The following is a 16,456-nucleotide window of genomic DNA, read 5'->3' as shown; positions in this document are numbered from 1 at the left end:
CTGTCTCAAAATTCTTTGCTTTATTACTCTCTGTAAGCATAAATCTGCTCTGTGGGAATTTCACATAGTGCTGCTTTGCAAAGAATTAAAGACTGGGGGGGAGAGGAGGAATTTTTTGAAATCCTGATAGGAGAGATCCACATATTTTCTGACAATGCATTTTTCCCATCTCTTCCTGCGAAGATTTACTGTTTTACAACAACATTCTTTTGCTTGTAAAATGTTTTCTCTCTGCTGCAACCATGAAAAAGGCTAGACAAACCATTTTAATAAAATTTGCCTGGTCCTTACCAGAGGAAGGGCACTAAGCCTAACCCATACCGTGCTGATCCTGTGTCAGTCTCAGCTTTGATGCTACTAATGTCACTGACAAACATCCTATCGGATGGTCTGGGAAAAACGTGCATGGGAACTGAGCGGGTGTATGGCTGGGACTGAGCAAATAATTAAGACAAAGCACAAACAAAAATCCTCCCCACCTAAGATGACACTGTTTTTCCACTTTTAGAAACTTCCAGTAAATATATACTTTAGTTCTAAATATGTATTTTTAGAAGTGCTCAAACAGAAGAAATAGTAATTTCTTTCCAAACCACGTACCATAGCTTTCTAATTCAACAAATGTGATTTCAGGAACATTCCTTTTAAAAAAGTTTTTGATGTCTCTCTCCCTCAGATTAGCATAGTGATCAATGCCTGTTATCAGTATTTTGGTACTGGCTCAAGACCCCCCCCAAAAGACGTAACATTTACTCGCTCTCTTCCATACACTCTGACAACTACGCTGTTCCAGCGAGGCTGCTATCCAACACTTCTCTCCAGGGACAGGAAGGAATTTTAGAAGAACTGGATAACACTAGAATGAAAGTGAAATTAGATCTGAAGAGATCTAGAATTAGATCTGAAGCGAAACTGCTGAAAATCCAGAGGAAAGGTCAATAAAAGGAAAAATTTATTTTCCTAAAACTTAACACAACACAGGAAAAAGGTGATCCTTCACCATCTTCGAGTGACTACGCTCTTATCACTATGCCCTCTAGACAGTAATAAATAAAACATAATTAATGAATATCAGCAAAGTAGAAGCCACCATTCACTATTCTATTCAGCACAGATTTTATTCAAGTTAAAACTATTTATAACAAGTCACAAACCAGCATCAGCTTGACATAAATTGCATGCAGACAGAGCTCAGTAAATGTATGCTTCCTTGCACAGGTAGCATCCATGCCAGGAAGCATAAGTCATGCCACTACAAATAAAAAGCTGCTTAAATAGGATTTATTTTCTGGAACACTGCTGCATAAGTATGCATAGAAAGATGAAACAAAGGTCACTGGTGATTAACTCATGCAAATACTATTTTAAAACCATTCTACTTTCATCTCTATGGTAAGTAAATGTTATTTTAAAGTGCCTCTCTTTGTTAAAGAATTCACAAAATAGAACAGAGCAGCATTTAGAGTGAACTCTACACAAAATATTTGTCAAATATCAGCTCCAGAGTTATCCAGCAAGTACATGCCACTACAGCAAACTTGAAAAAACAAGCCCCTTAAAAACACTGAACCTTTTAGACACCTTACAAATTATGCACAGATATATCTGCATCCCATGAAGAGAAAACCTAATTTACTACTAAAAAAACCAAAAAACCCGCAACATAACTCAGTATAAATCCTCAAAACAGATTTTAGATGAGGGACACAGCAAATATTATTATATATGTTAATCTTCCAGCTATTCAGAAACAAAGCTACCAGAAGGGGGAAAAGAAAGGACTGAACAGAAATAACTAGCAATTATTAGCTTATCATTCAAAGAGTTCTTAGTGTTTATCTGTATTATGGCACTAAAACAAACAAAAACCCCACGTAGTTTTCTATCACAGTTGTTGTTCTTGTATCTATCCTTTTTAAGAAGTCATGCTGGAAATGGTAAGTTAAGTCAAAAATGCTTATGGTACTGCCTGCTGCTGTTTTTGTTTTTCTGAAAAACTCCAAGCAGAAGATATTTACAACCTTGTCCTGCTTTCCACACATTTTGAACTAGCTCCATTATCTGACCAAAATAAGGAGGAGCAGTTTGCAGTTTCAAATGCTCTTAAATGATAGTCTTTAGTCAGCTACAATTAAGGTTAGCTTTTCATTCATTAACACTTTATTTTCAAGCTGCACTGTTTCTGGGACATTTCCTCTTTTTTTTTTTTTTTTTTTAATTTTGACAGGACTTTTGGGCCCTTAAAACAGGAAGAAAGTACCTATCGTGAAAAATAAAGAAGTCTTAAGCAATTATTGTATTTTATTCGTTCTTAATCTGAAACCCCTTTTTTCCCCAAAATGAAATTACTTACTTCCAAGCTGCCTCGTTTTATTGGATTGAGTACTAGTAGCTTCTTAAGTAGATTTTCACAGTCTGTGGACATATAGAACGGAATGCGGTATTTCCCCCTCAGTACTCGCTCCCTCAGTTCCTTTAAAATAAAGTTTTAAAAGGTGAACCTACTAATGACATAGAAGATTTAAAGAGAGTAAAAGCCAAGCTTTCATATTGTAACTGTACCTTTAGATTCTGACCATCGAATGGCAATGATCCGCTGACTAGTGTGTACAAAATCACCCCAAGGCTCCACACATCCACTTCAGGACCATCGTATTTCTTTCCTTGGAAAAGCTCAGGAGCAGCATAAGGCGGGCTTCCACAAAACGTGTCCAGTTTGTTACCGACTGTAAATTCGTTACTAAAACCAAAGTCTGCAATTTTAATGTTCATGTCTGCATCAAGTAGAAGGTTTTCTGCCTAAGAGAAAAATAAAAGAGGAAAAGGACAATTTGTGTGTATCATTTATCAATAAATGCAAAAATGTTTCTTTTTCTAAAACGGTTCACCATCTGTTTCTTGCAGAACAAAAGAAACTAATCCCCCTGAATACATTAGAAAGATTGAAAATCAACTTTTTCAGGACAAAAACAGGACAAAAAGTCCTGTTTATTCAGGAAAATGTAACTGTTAAAAGCAGCTAAACAGACTTCAGCTACTGAATCAACTATTAAGATTTTCTTTTCTGGAAGAAATAACTTAGTTCAACTTTAGAATGAAGTATCTAGACATCTCAGAATAGCAGTTTCAGCTTTTGAGCGGTTCATGCCAACTTCTGATGCCAAGGAGAGTAAATCTAATCCCAGACATCATGTACCATTTTGGTGGGGTAAATGTTAGAAGGGATTTAAGACTTTAAAAGAAGATCTCTTCTGCTTACAAGACGAAAGACTTCAAGCTACGTGCTGTATCTTAGCATTCTGTACTAAAAAATTCTCTCCCCTTTATTCTTAGTGTTTGCTTTAGCAATAACAACACCAAGGTGTTTAACACTCAAGTACTGCATTGTATATGAAAAAATGCATGTATTAAACATCTAAGAATATTAGCGCCTGTGCAGCAATCATCATGTGAATGCAATGCATCACATATACATGGATGCTAGTATTCTGGAGAGTCCGTAAACAGTATCTTAGTATCACAGGTAGGGCAGAAGATGAAAAGAGCGAGGTTCGAGAAATACTAATACATTACTGGAAAAAAATAAAGTGCATTTCTCAAAATGCAAGGATGCTGTGCAAGGAGTGCAGCAGAACTGGGCAATGTTTACTCCTCTAACAGATCCTGGCTCCTGATCTGCATATCAGCAACACAGGAGCAGCACTGAGTAGTGCAGGAATCCTTTTTCAATAGGAGGACAGATATTAATCTGAACAGAGGATTCACCTAATTGCGAAACATCAGTTTTCTAGCAAACACAGACATCTCTCATCGGATGCTGTGCTCAGAATTGAGCCCAGAAAATAAAAAAGTCTTAGTTTAGGATCAGAGAAGCAGCAATCAATTTGTTAGTTGCTTTGATTAAAAGGGTAAACATGATTTTGTTTGGGTTTGTTTGTTGGTTTTGTTTTATTTTTAATAATTTCACTTGCACTCAACAAACAGAACAGGAGATAATTAACTACCAGTATATCAAGCCAATAGCTGCGCAACAGAATTTAGCCTTTATCAGGAGCAAAATACAGCCCATTTTTACAAACTAGCTATCCTGGAAAATATTTTATTTTCCCAATTCATGACCTGTAGCCTCAGCTGGTTCCAGCTGATGTGCCTGCAGACAGACTTGCAGAGATATTTTCCAGATCTGACAGCCTTCTACATTACTGCACAAAGACTTCATTTTCCTTGCGGTGAAAACATCACTGTCAGTGCAGCTGCTCTGTGATTACAATAGTCCTCCTAGTTCAACAGTACTCTGCTAACCAAGTACCCCATGCTTTTAGGTTCCCTACTTCAAACAAAACCACCAAAAAAACCCTTTTTAATATGCCAAATAGAAAGACTATGTTCTTGTTGGTTGTATGTTCAGAGCAAAAAATATTGACAGTCACTGAAAAGGTAAGATCAGTTTTGAGCATCACAGGATGAGCAAAGTTGGAATTGGTTATAGCCCTTTCTACGCAAGCTGTTTATAATCACAGAAAATTAAAAGGAGACAGTTTAAGTACCCACAGGTCCTGCACTCCCTCCTCTTCTGCCAGAATAGCCTGGACAAACTTGCACATTTTCTTACACGTCTTCCTAGTTTAGTCTGAAGTAACTTACATTTGATGGAGTTTACCCTTTCTGTTAAAGCCACAAAGGCTTATCAAAAATCTCCAAAGTGGTGCTAGACCTCCGCCTTGCAGTGCTAACAATGTCAATTGGTCAGTGTGCTGATACCATGGAGAAAGTCAACAGAAGCAGATGTGAATGCAGACGCAACTTTAAAGTCGCTTCTTCCTTCTCTGCAGCTCCATAAGAAGAGTTTTCAGTGAGACAGAGATGACACATAACGTTTGGAAAGGAGAGACGAAGTGAGAACACCTCCTCAAAGCCATACATTTAGACCTAGTTTTCATTGGCTAGGCTGGCTGGCTCTCAATCACACCTAACACTGAACTTTTCAAATGAGTCTAGCATAACTTCATCCAAGAGAACATGGAGAGAGAAAAGCAAACAAAGAAATTATTTTGTAGCCTGCCTGCTTGTCTTGCAAATAGGAAGGAGATCAGCAGTAGAGTATTTGTGACAGATGGTAAAAGGGATCCTGCACAAACGCTGCAAAGCAGTTTTGGATAGTCCTGTGAGCAATGCAGTGAGCTGTGTGCGTGCTATGGAACTAAGAAATGAAGGAGGGGTGGAGGCTGTAATGGGCTCTGGGAGAAGGAGCGAGATGCAGGATGCTAAATAACTGCAGGGGTTAATGCAGTAAGACTCTATAACATAGCGGGGCTGAGCAAGCCAGTGCCAGAGAAGCATGAGGAGATGGCTGGCTCCCTACTCCCAGCCAAGTATAGGGCTGAGACAACTAGTGAAAGCGGCTTGTCCAGTCAAGCCAATAGGTCCCTAAGGCAGCCTTCTGGAAAGCTCAACAACAGTGGCTGCAGTAAGCTCCAGGGAGCTTGACAAAACATTCACGGGCTCCAAACCACCACGCAAGATGGGGAGGATTTTTTTTTAATCAAGTTTTCAATGAGATCCAGCCCTTGCCTTCCTTGCATTCTGACTTCAGAGTGCTGGCCAGGCACCTCCATCATCAGATGACAAAGGTCCTGGGGCAGGGAGGACTCAGCAGAAAAGGATGTATTATCCAGCTCTATATGCACACCCAGGAGCTGGCAGATCGACAGGTATTAGGGAACAGATTTGTAAGAAAGAGGTTGAGAGCATGCTGCAGTGTATTATAAGAAAGCTAAGACAAAAGATGAAAAAAAAAACCTCAGGTATTATTCAACCTCAGCTTTTCACAAGCATTTAGATACATTAGTAAAAGAACCTACGCCAGTGTTTTCTTTGTAAACAAAGACATCAAAGCAAGAGCACAAGCCAACTTTTAAGCAAGTGAAGATCTTGTGTCCAAGTCCTATGATATCTAAATTGGTACAAAGACAACTTCAGACTGAAGGCTTAGGTTGTACCTGCAATTGCTGAACTCTTCAACATGGTCTGGTATGTTTATACAGATAGATTACTAGAAAGTATCAAAAAAAGGAAGTTCAACTAATTTCTGTTCACTTTTGATTTATTTTTCTGCCTGAATCAAACACTAGAGCATAAACCAGAAGTTCAAATGGATTAAAAACTAACATATTTCTTAGGAATCACTAAGAAAAGACCGTTTTATATACCTTGCAATATATTTTAACTGAAAATATTTTAATTAAGTAGTGCTGACTGGTATCATTGAACTTCTGCAGCTTCAGTGTGTAGGTATCTGCATGCCAGCAGGTATAATTCTTTGGAGAGCATGTCTTTTTCTTAAAGCCAAAACTGGAATGAAAGTAACACATGTTCTATTCTTGTCTCTCCCCTGTTCCAACAGGCAAGCTACATATTTTTCTGCTTCAGAAAATTCAGAATAAAATACAAGTGATAGTTCCTTCATTCACATGTTTGAGGCATTCAGAGACAGTGTCAAGGACAAGTATATAGAATGAAATTAAGTCTATTCTGTCAGCCAGCAAAATGAAAAATAAGTAACAGCCTACCTTAAGATCACGATGAACTATGCATTTCTGATGACAGTACTGCACAGCAGATACAATCTGAAACACCAAGATGATCAGTGAAGTATTTTATTTCAGTCTCAGCATAAGTTTTTGTATGTAATTTAGTAATTTTGGCTCCTGATATGATTCAGTAGAACATAAGAAATTAATAAATAAAGCTTTCATTTTAGAAAATATTCATGTAAGTTTCATTAAAGCTCAAATACTAAAACGTCCCACGTCCCTAAAAGCCGCTCATTTTCTTATTTAAAAAAAAAAAGTTTAATACATACTCCTCAAGGTAATAGGAGAAATATCTATTTTAAATGCAGATCACCCAATAGCAAGAACTATAAAAGGAAATTATTCCACCCCCCAACCCAATAGCTGGATGTACCATCTCAGATTTTATCTTCTGAAATATTTGCAGCGTATCTCTGCAATTCATCCTTCACAGAACAGTTAATTCAACATTTTCATATACATCTTTTACATAGGTACAACAAAAAAAAAGTCTGAAACAGCAAGTTAAAAGCAGTTGCTTTACATGTTAATTATATACCTTAATTCTGAAAAATACCAAATTTTGTTTATTTATCCAGTTAAAGTTTTTCACAAAATAATCACTAAAAACAGGGTAAGAAAAAGATTAAGATGAGAAAGTCTCTAATAAGAATATAAAAACCTGTTACAGAATACCCTTCATACAAAACAATGTGACATGACACAGCAATACATGTCATCATATCAACATCTCCAGATAGAACATCCGTTCAATTCTAAAATATTCAGAAAAGGATTAAAACCTCAAGTGAGTCACAATAAAAAAACGTGGCTCTTAGGAACATCCACTAAAAAAGAATGTAAAACAGTCTTACTATTTTTAGATAGTACGTAGGAAGCAGATATTTTTCTCTTTAGGGATTTTTTCCACTCCAGCTTTAATAAACATTATCACAATAATGAATTTTTTTTTGAAGTAAAAGAAGTACGCTCACACTCATGTCTTTCTAAAAACACCATAAATAGAAACAAAAGAAAGAGTGAATCTTAATTTCATACCTGCCTGAATTTTGCACGAGCCTCTTTCTCTTTCATCCTTCCATGTGCAACTAGGTAGTCAAACACTTCTCCTGACCATGACAAGGACAAAACATCAGTCGTATTGCCCAGGTTTTATTTTTGACTGCCATGCACAATCAAATCATGCTTGAAAACACACCCCCTCCCCCCCGTCCTGCTTCTTGAAGGGAAAAAAATAGAAGCAGCCAGGAAAACTTCCTTTTTACTGTTTGCATTGGACTTCATTTTTCAGACATGTAATAGTAAACAAATATAAAAAGGGAACCCTTCATACTAAAGTTTCTTCAATTTTTAAAGTAAATTTACTTAAAAAACACTGTGAAACAAAAAAAAATTGACTTTAATAATGAAAAACATTCAACATTGCATATGAGATGCACTGGGAAACAGCAACTTCTTATGTACCAGATTTGTTCCACATACCTCTATAGCAGCTTCACTTAACAGTATCTGTATTACTTCTGTTTTTTCCTTCTTGTTCTCTTTCTAATGAAGCAGCTCAAATGCCTTTCAGATCCTCAACTTTGCACTGTCTGATGAGCAGCCGTTCTTAGCTGGTCACTAGCCCTGTGCTGGATTCCCTTCTCACATTCAAACATTTCCCATTCAAATGCTAAACAGCTTCTCGAGCAGGCACTATCCCTCACGCTCTTTATAATCCTGCTGGTCCCTTTCCTGTGATCCTTATTCCCAGCCCCTGGACCTGCTTCTCCAAGTGCTTTGGCACACATTTTCAAGATAAAATGAGGCACCAGTGCTTGCCTAAATATAGCAGATAAATACCGAGTCAAGTTTTTGCCAGAATCAGCACCACATTCTCTCCCGATTTTCCAGCAGAAACCTCAGAACGGTAACTACCCTTAAGCACAAACCAGGTTACAAAACAAAGGTTACTTTACAGAATGTGATTCAAGCAATAAAGTCTGCCCTGGGAGGTCTGCTAGGACTGTTGTGAAGGCCAGACTGGAATAACCCATTAAACATAAAATCCTTAAATAGTTCCTAGGCATGCAACCGGCATGGCTTTCCGTATTTCAGTTTATCCTTAAAGCAGAATTAAGAATCCACTTACCCCCACTGGCATATTCCATTACCAAATACAATGTCTTTTCAGTTTCAATAACTTCAAATAATTTTACTGCAAGAAAAACGAATGAGAGAGAGATTGTAGCAGGGAGCAAGAGCACAGCACAAACAAAAAATTATACTCATGAAGTAAGTATAATTTATGGCCAATGATAACACTAAACCATACGAAAGCTTTATATCCTTTAGGTTAGCATTCTTTTAAGGCAAAAAAAGCAAAATTAATTTCTAAATCATGTTTGATAATAAAGCATATTAATTCACAATTTTCTCAAAGTTTATGCACACTGTACAAACGAGTTCATGCTGAAATTAGTGTTTAATTTGACACCAACATCTTTAAGATCATACAAACCTTCCCTGTTTTGCTAGCAAACTGCTCCCAGTTAGAAATCTGAGATTCTGACCAACTAAAAACCGAGTGGACACCAGAAACGTTAAGTCTGGAAGACTTTCCTCAGCTTGTAATAGTAACCACTCATTTAAAGCAAACACACCCCCACCGCCACCCCCAAGAAAACAGAAAACAGCAGAAGCTAAGAATGCTGGAAAAGCAACAAACAATTCAAGGGATGAGAAGGGAGTGCCTAGCATGTAATAACTTGTACGCCTCGTCCATACCTTGTATGCAACAAGCCCTCTGGCCGATTCAGGACCATTAACTGTCTCTGGAACAAGACTGTCCAGCCCTCCTCAGCCAGAAGAATTGTCATCACAAAGTAGGGCCCTGAAGCTGTGGGGTAGGTGAAAGAACTAAAGCAGAAAGGGAAAATTACATACTTTGTAATTCTAATTTTCTGGAAATATCAGTCGGCGGGAGTCTTTCCTGGACTGAACTAACAGAGTTTTGCTACCTTCACCTAAGAAACTCATGCTTTTTGGCCTCAAGAGTAATTTCAATGGACAGAGGGGAGTTGGGGCCCTCAACAGACCGGAGCGCTCAGCATCTCCTACTTTGTGTTAAGGCTTTCCTGGACTGAGCAGTTTATCTCCTCAGAGCAAAATTCTTGTTTCATGCAGAGTCAATAAAGGAGGTGAGACAATGAAGCATTTATTGAATGCTCACTGTCTTATTTTAAAAAAGTTTAACAAACAAAAGCATAGCTGTAAAGTACGTTCAAATAAAGCCAAAGAGAGTAAAATGTAAACAGTATAATAAAAAAAAAAGTTTGCAGAAATGCAGGGCTCCTACCAATATTGGGATGATTCAATATCTTCATTATTCGTACTTCTCGAAACAACTGTCAAGGAAGCAAGACAACTTTCTTAAAGTGTGCTTATTAGGGTAAAGTTATTCAAGATATGCAATCTTAGATGGCAAAAAGGAGCAGCATAAGCCACAGAAAATAGCGTTAGCATAAAATACAGATAAATATAGTGCAGTGAATGCCAGAAAATGTAATCTACATCTATACATTATATAACAATAACCATTACTAACTACATATCAAAATCAGACTAATTTTCAAGCTTTATACAAACAGACACGGGTTAAGTTTTATAGCCCTTTCTGGAGTTTCACATTGACCAAAACCAACAGATTATTCACACAAGTTTTTTTTATCTCTGCTCCGATTTCTTTGGTGACTGGCAAGTTCAGCTAACTACCCTGAATACATATATAACTGTGGGTGCAAATACAAGGTGTAGTATTACAAAAAAGTTGAACACACAAATGTTAAAATGGAATTAGATACCAGGAATCCTGACGTCCCCCAGTCCTGCTGCTCCACAGAGGTGAAGTGGGCGAGTTCGCTTTTCTCACAACTACCAAATCTTACACTAGGTCACAAACAGCGATGTCCCCTCTACCCCCAGCAAGGCCTGAAGGTTTATGATTGATGAAAATCTGGTTTATGATCCTGAGTCACATAATTAAAAACAACTGGACAAACTTATAGCCCTAAGCATATACACTTAAGACAATGATGGTTTTACTTTTTTATTTTTTTTAAAACCAGAAACAAGAGGTCTTCAGTCTTAAATTTCTAGCATTCATGGGTTTATTGATTAAATAAGAGGCGAAGCAAGACTAACCTAGGGGCTCAAAGGGAAGAAGGCAAACGAAAGGAATCCAAAATGACTACATAGTTCTGCTACTCTATACTTGAAGCTGTCAATACTGATACATTTGCACTGTTTTACTTCAAGTGGACAGCATACCCCCATTGTCAAATCTATTTACTGTGCTGCATGCTCTTTAGTCCCATATTGGGACTGAAGTAGGATGCTGAAATGAAGGAAGAAAAGCTCACTGGCTTCAGCGTAATGCTTAGCCATTTTGGAAACATCTTAGCACTACAGTCCTTCTCATAGAGAAACTTGGCTCAATGCAGAAGTGCGTTGTTGCTGTTTTGCTTGTTTGATGTCTCAGAGGACATCCCTCCCTCCATTTTCAAAATTAGTCCCATTTATTCAGAGGCTACATTTGCGAAAGGGTACAACGATGCAAGCCAGAGACCAAACACCTCCTCAAAGAGTACCACTTTAATTTCTATTTTGTGATGGCTGAGGCTGTAAGTTAAGAGAAATTAAAATTCTTTTGCTTAGACACCACTGATTATTTTTACTCCATTTGTGCAACTTAGTAATAACATTTCTAAAATTCTGCATTTATTCTACAAGTTAAGACTATAAAGCAACATCTTTTTGAAATTCAGCTTTTGATCAAGTAATATTATCGCAGTTCTATTTACGTATTTCAAGCTAGTTACTATCCACTTGCCTTATAATTGCCATTAAAACAATTTCAGAAGGAAGCAAAGACTATAAAAGCATTTATCTGAGAAAACATGAACAGTATGATGCAGTTTGCTTGTGTTGAAAATATAACACGAGTATGTAACACTATGCACTAGAATTAACTTTAGCAAATATCCTTTTTTCCTCATAAATCCAGTTATTCCCATGAAAACAACATCATACCAGGCTGTTCTTTGCGCATTTTTTGTTTTTCTAAGTATTTGAATTTGTTGCACAAGAAAAAGTTTCTCAGCTAAATCAGTATCAATTACTCAGAAGCTAACAAATCTAAGCCAACAGATGGTACAGCTTCAAAAGAGCTTCTGAGCAGGTATGTGGAAAATGGCAACTCCTGCCAGAAGATTGGACAGATATTTCGTAACTTAACAGTATTAATACTGGTATAAAAGTTACAGCAATAAATGCATATCTTCATAAGCAGCATTAAAATACTAGACTTCTATAAATAAAATAATTTCAAATATAGAAAAAAGATCATTAAGAAACACAATTTTACATGTAATGTGAAGCACATAGTAATTGCAAAAAAAAAAAAGAGCGCATTATTCTATTCAATATTCTCACAGGATTTAGAAGTTTACTAATTGGTTTAAGATTTAAATGGATTTCACAGTGACATGAAATTTTGTTCCACATAATATGTAATTTTTTTCTCCCATAAAGGAAAAAGCCTATCAAGAAATGGGCATAAAAGTCTAATTTCCTCAAGACAGAACATTACTGACCTCTAGCCTGATGCAGGTACTTCGTTATATGTAAGAAACAATTTCTTGCTCTGGTTCTGAGAAAGTAAATCACCAAGACCCAAAGTATGGGCTTAGGTTTATTCCATACAAATGCCAGTAAATTTTTTTACAACATCTTGTATTATATATCCTGTTGAATAGACATTTTTTGAAAACTGAAGCATATGTTCTCATACAAAAGCAGGTACACAGTCCTGGTAGTCACCATGAGTATCTCAGGAGGAAGTAGTTAGTCTCAACGTTTTGAAAGAAAGCAGCTATTCTAAGGCAAATTCTAAATGAACTCAAAGTCACAAGGTGAATCTGGGTATTTTCTTGCTGGTTAGTAGCTCTGAGGTGGTGTTCTTGTTTGTTTGGGGATTTTGACTCAAAGGCACTTTTAATGTTGGTTGAAATGCGTTTGCATGCTTAGAGCAAGAACTGGACAAGGCTGAAGCAGCCAAAGTTATCTTAGGTGATGCTCATCCACACAAATCCTGCCAAGCATAAGCTGAATGGAAACTGGCTATTTTATTTTACAGACAGGATGGTGTCAGCCTCCCTACAAATGCATGAGAGCAGGGAAAGAGAGAAATCAGCAGAGTAAGAACTGAAAGAATAGTTGAAATCCTGGAATCTACCTGCAGGTACCTGCTGACTAAATGGCTTGCCCTGAGAATAGATTGAAAAACCCTAAGTGATTGTACTCCCTACAAAACTCCTCTCCCAGCTGCCTGCCCACTACTGAAACTACAGCACACAAGGTTGCCTTCTTCATGGGGAGATACACGTTCCTCTGAGAGTTCGTGTTTTGCAGTTGTTATCAGCTTCTGACAAGTTTCCAGCAGTTGTTTACCTGGAAACCGACATTTTCAGACCTTTTTCTGAAGTAACTCAGGTATGGGCATCTTGCAAATTAGGCAGATGTAACTTATGTATTCCATAATACTGCTACGTAACTAAGTCAAGCAGCTTTGCTAAAGCTGCTTGGCGTGACAGATTACCTTCAAACCCAGGAAGGCTGGGAAAAAAGAAATTGTTTGAAAGGCTGAAAGAACTGAAATAATGTAACAGCACTGTGTAGAGGCCACAAACACAGCCACACTACAACTTGCGTAGTTCCTGGCCCGTACGGTCCAAGAGGATTTATACAGGTCTCTCAAATGCAGAGTGGGGAGAAAAAGCAGGGAAACTTATTTCAATATAGACGTTCAAAACAGCAGAGTGGGAGTGGGATGGAAATTGGGCAAAATGAACTGTTCTCTGGAGTCCTGGTGTAGAGTCAGGATTTTATTTGGTCCAGTATAAATGCATGTTTATACAAATTAAGAAAATACCAACATTCACTCCTCCAATTTTCTCTCACAAGAGAGAAACAAGCTAGAAAAATCTCTAAACACTGGGTAACACTTGAATAAAAAAAAGCGTTAACAGTATTCAAGTATTAGGGTACATTATTTTACATTGTAACTCTGCATTCTGTGGAGCACTACTTTGGGATAAATCTCCTCCCCCGCCTTTCCCCTTGCAGAAGTATGCTGGTCATTAACACTACTTATGTCAATACCTATGTATTTACAACTAGAGATATCTAAACAATAGCCACTACACCCCTCAATAACACCCAGGATACCTCTATATGCAAAGGAAGAGATGTATTACAGCAACAAGACCACAGTTATTTTCTACAAAGCCAAGTTTGTTATTTTTATAGAAATCTAGAGACAGAACAGAGAGACTAGTTCGCCTTTCGCGACAAGGTGAGCTGCAGGATTATATACTGATCTATTCTACTGATAAAAAAATAGTGCTTTCAGAATTCACGCACACCTCTACTTCCTTGAGCAGCAGTGTACTGCTCTCTCAGAAGGTGTAAGTGCTCCCTGATTTCTCTCCCCCCACCCCACCACACATTTATAGGAGTGCTCTTCATTCTTAATAAAGTGCTACCATTCAAAAAAGCTCTTGAACAAGCATCTGCTTGTTGCAAACAGGTTGTAGCCTCAATAGCTTCACTTATAGTAGAGGACAGCCAGCACCATACTCAATTCATAGAACTTGTACCTATGGAAAAGGCACAAGGCTTGAAAATTTGATTCCTGCTTTTCCAGTTTCATTTTTCAGGGTACAGACTGCAGAAAGTACAAAGATCACCTGTTACACCATTGCTAACACTTCTACTTGCTGTCAGGTTGGCATCTATGTTTAAGATTTATTATTTTAAGTCACTACAAACAAACTAAAAATCTTCAGTTAACCAAGACCTTTTCTTGAAATGCTTCTCTAGTTTCTAAATCATTACTGAGAAGGGATGTTGCAAAAAAGCTTAGCTTTCAATAGGTAACATAATGAAATTGTTCCAAATCTTCACTACGTCTTTACTTCTGCTTTTCGTAACAACAGAAAGAACCTAAGTTTGAGGCTTTAGATATGTTCAAAGAATAAAAAGAAGCCCGTTGACCCCTAAAAAGGGAAAATCTGAAATGCCACTTGCTAATCAAACCTATTAAGAAAAAAAAGCACCTTCTGCTCCACTAGCAGTTTGCATAAGAGCAACAGAATGCTATTTCGGAAACATCCCTAGTGAAGCAAGTACAAGACGATGCTTTCAATGTAGCAGACATGCAGAAAATAGAACAGCTATTTTGATATAAATTCTAGTTATGATGAAATACTAGAATACTTACATTTGGGAACAAATAACAATCACGACAGTGGAAAAAGCTAAGTTATTACAATATGTTACTATCAAGATAGTAAGTTCACAAAAAAAAAAGCATTAACAGTATTCAAGTATTAGGGTACATCATTTTACATTGTAACTGTGCATTCTGTGGAGCACTACTTTGGGGTAAATCTCCTCCCCGGAGGAGGAGTTAGTATTTATTTTAAGTTAAATACATAACTTGCTATGAGGGAACACTGTCTTCTAAACAAATGCTCACTGAGTAAGATGGGAACCACATACCACATATTTTGAAAACAAAATATAAGGCAGCACCCTTAATTCAACATTGTTTATCTGTTTAAAGAAGTAGAGGTCCTGAAGCAAAAAGTATAACTTAAGACTATCACATTGCCTGCACAAGGATGCAAAATTAAAAATTCACAAGGTCAGCCTACTTCTGTCGTCTCTCCTGGTTTAAGTTATATAAAATAACTATGTCTACAGAGTCCATACTATATGGCATAAATAATATTGGAGAGTGACAACAAACTAAAAGCTTTCTCTGCTTTCATACCCGTGACTAACTACAGACCCAGCTTGTATGGCACTTCCAGCAACTGAAGTATGTGCTCAAATACTTCTGTTTACAAAACAGAACAGTGCATGAGAAGCTATGATGCCTCAATTCATTTTACTTAAATTAGGTCAGTAACAAATACTAAAGCAAAACCTACTTGCACTTGGTATCCTTTATATTACACTGACTCAAAAAGGAAAGGCACAGGGTCATTCACAAGACCAAAGATCACTACATATTTGTCTTATTTGATTAATAATGTGTGTCAAAAAATGATCGAAGGCCTAAAAGTTTTGCTGATCTGCATACAATCTACCAGCTTTGAAGTTCTAGAGACTGTCCTCTCAACTACACTAATTTAGATGGGTTCAAACTCAGGAGTGGTATTTTTGTTGCAGAAACTTACTACAGTATTTCTCTACAAACATTCATTAGAAAAGTGTCTGTTCCTATTAAAACAGTACTACTATCACTGTTTCCCTTTCCCAGCATTAACTCTTGAAGAAAAATTGACTACTTAACAGTCCTACTGTACAACCATACAGTACAACCCTGATGATAAAATTATAAACATTCACATTACAGTCACACTCTATATACATAAAGAATCACAAACTTCTTATATAAAAGAGTTCAGTGCAGAAAGAAAAATAAAGATGACTGTGGAACATGGAGATTTCCTAGAACAGGATTTAAAAAAAAAAATTTTATTTACAATACACAAATGACATACCAAAATACTAACAGAAATAATTCTAAGCATGCTGATGAACTACCCTCCCACCCCTATTTACTCTGAAAAAACTACAGTTGCTTGAGTGACTGTACAAAACCTGTGCTTAAGCTTACTTAAAAGCTTTCAGGGAATCAATAGTCAGTTTCACTCAAAATTCCCAGAAAATTGTAGGAAGCTGAAGACTTTTAGAGCTTCAAAACAAGGATTTTTTTTTTCTCTGAAAATTACAATCAAGACATTAGAAGGAAA

The 16,456-nt window shown here is 37.1% G+C and overlaps 1 protein-coding gene across 12 annotated transcripts in view; it reads right to left on the bottom strand.

The window, feature by feature from the left end:
* The window catches only part of MARK1 (microtubule affinity regulating kinase 1), a 63,658-nt gene that overhangs the window by 19,362 nt on the left and 27,840 nt on the right, over positions 1–16,456 (bottom strand). For 10 of the 12 annotated variants that reach the window (XR_012673159.1, XM_075147146.1, XM_075147147.1 and 7 more), the window contains exons 4-9: positions 9,931–9,979; positions 8,725–8,790; positions 7,632–7,702; positions 6,570–6,626; positions 2,563–2,799; positions 2,354–2,473 (exon numbers count right to left, since the gene is read on the bottom strand). Coding sequence is in view for 11 of the 12 variants with exons in the window: in XM_075147146.1 (XP_075003247.1) it covers positions 2,354–2,473; positions 2,563–2,799; positions 6,570–6,626; positions 7,632–7,702; positions 8,725–8,790; positions 9,931–9,979 (600 nt within the window). In the remaining variant the exon portion in view is untranslated. Of the gene's footprint in view, positions 1–2,353; positions 2,474–2,562; positions 2,800–6,569; positions 6,627–7,631; positions 7,703–8,724; positions 8,791–9,359; positions 9,443–9,930; positions 9,980–16,456 lie in introns of those variants that run through there. The other 2 variants (XM_075147148.1, XM_075147149.1) reach the window with 2 other exon arrangements.

This window comes from Calonectris borealis, chromosome 3, assembly GCF_964195595.1.
Source record: "Calonectris borealis chromosome 3, bCalBor7.hap1.2, whole genome shotgun sequence".
NCBI lineage: Eukaryota > Metazoa > Chordata > Aves > Procellariiformes > Procellariidae > Calonectris > Calonectris borealis.
Note: the sequence above shows the minus strand (reverse complement) of the source record. Positions and strands in the feature narration are given on the sequence as shown.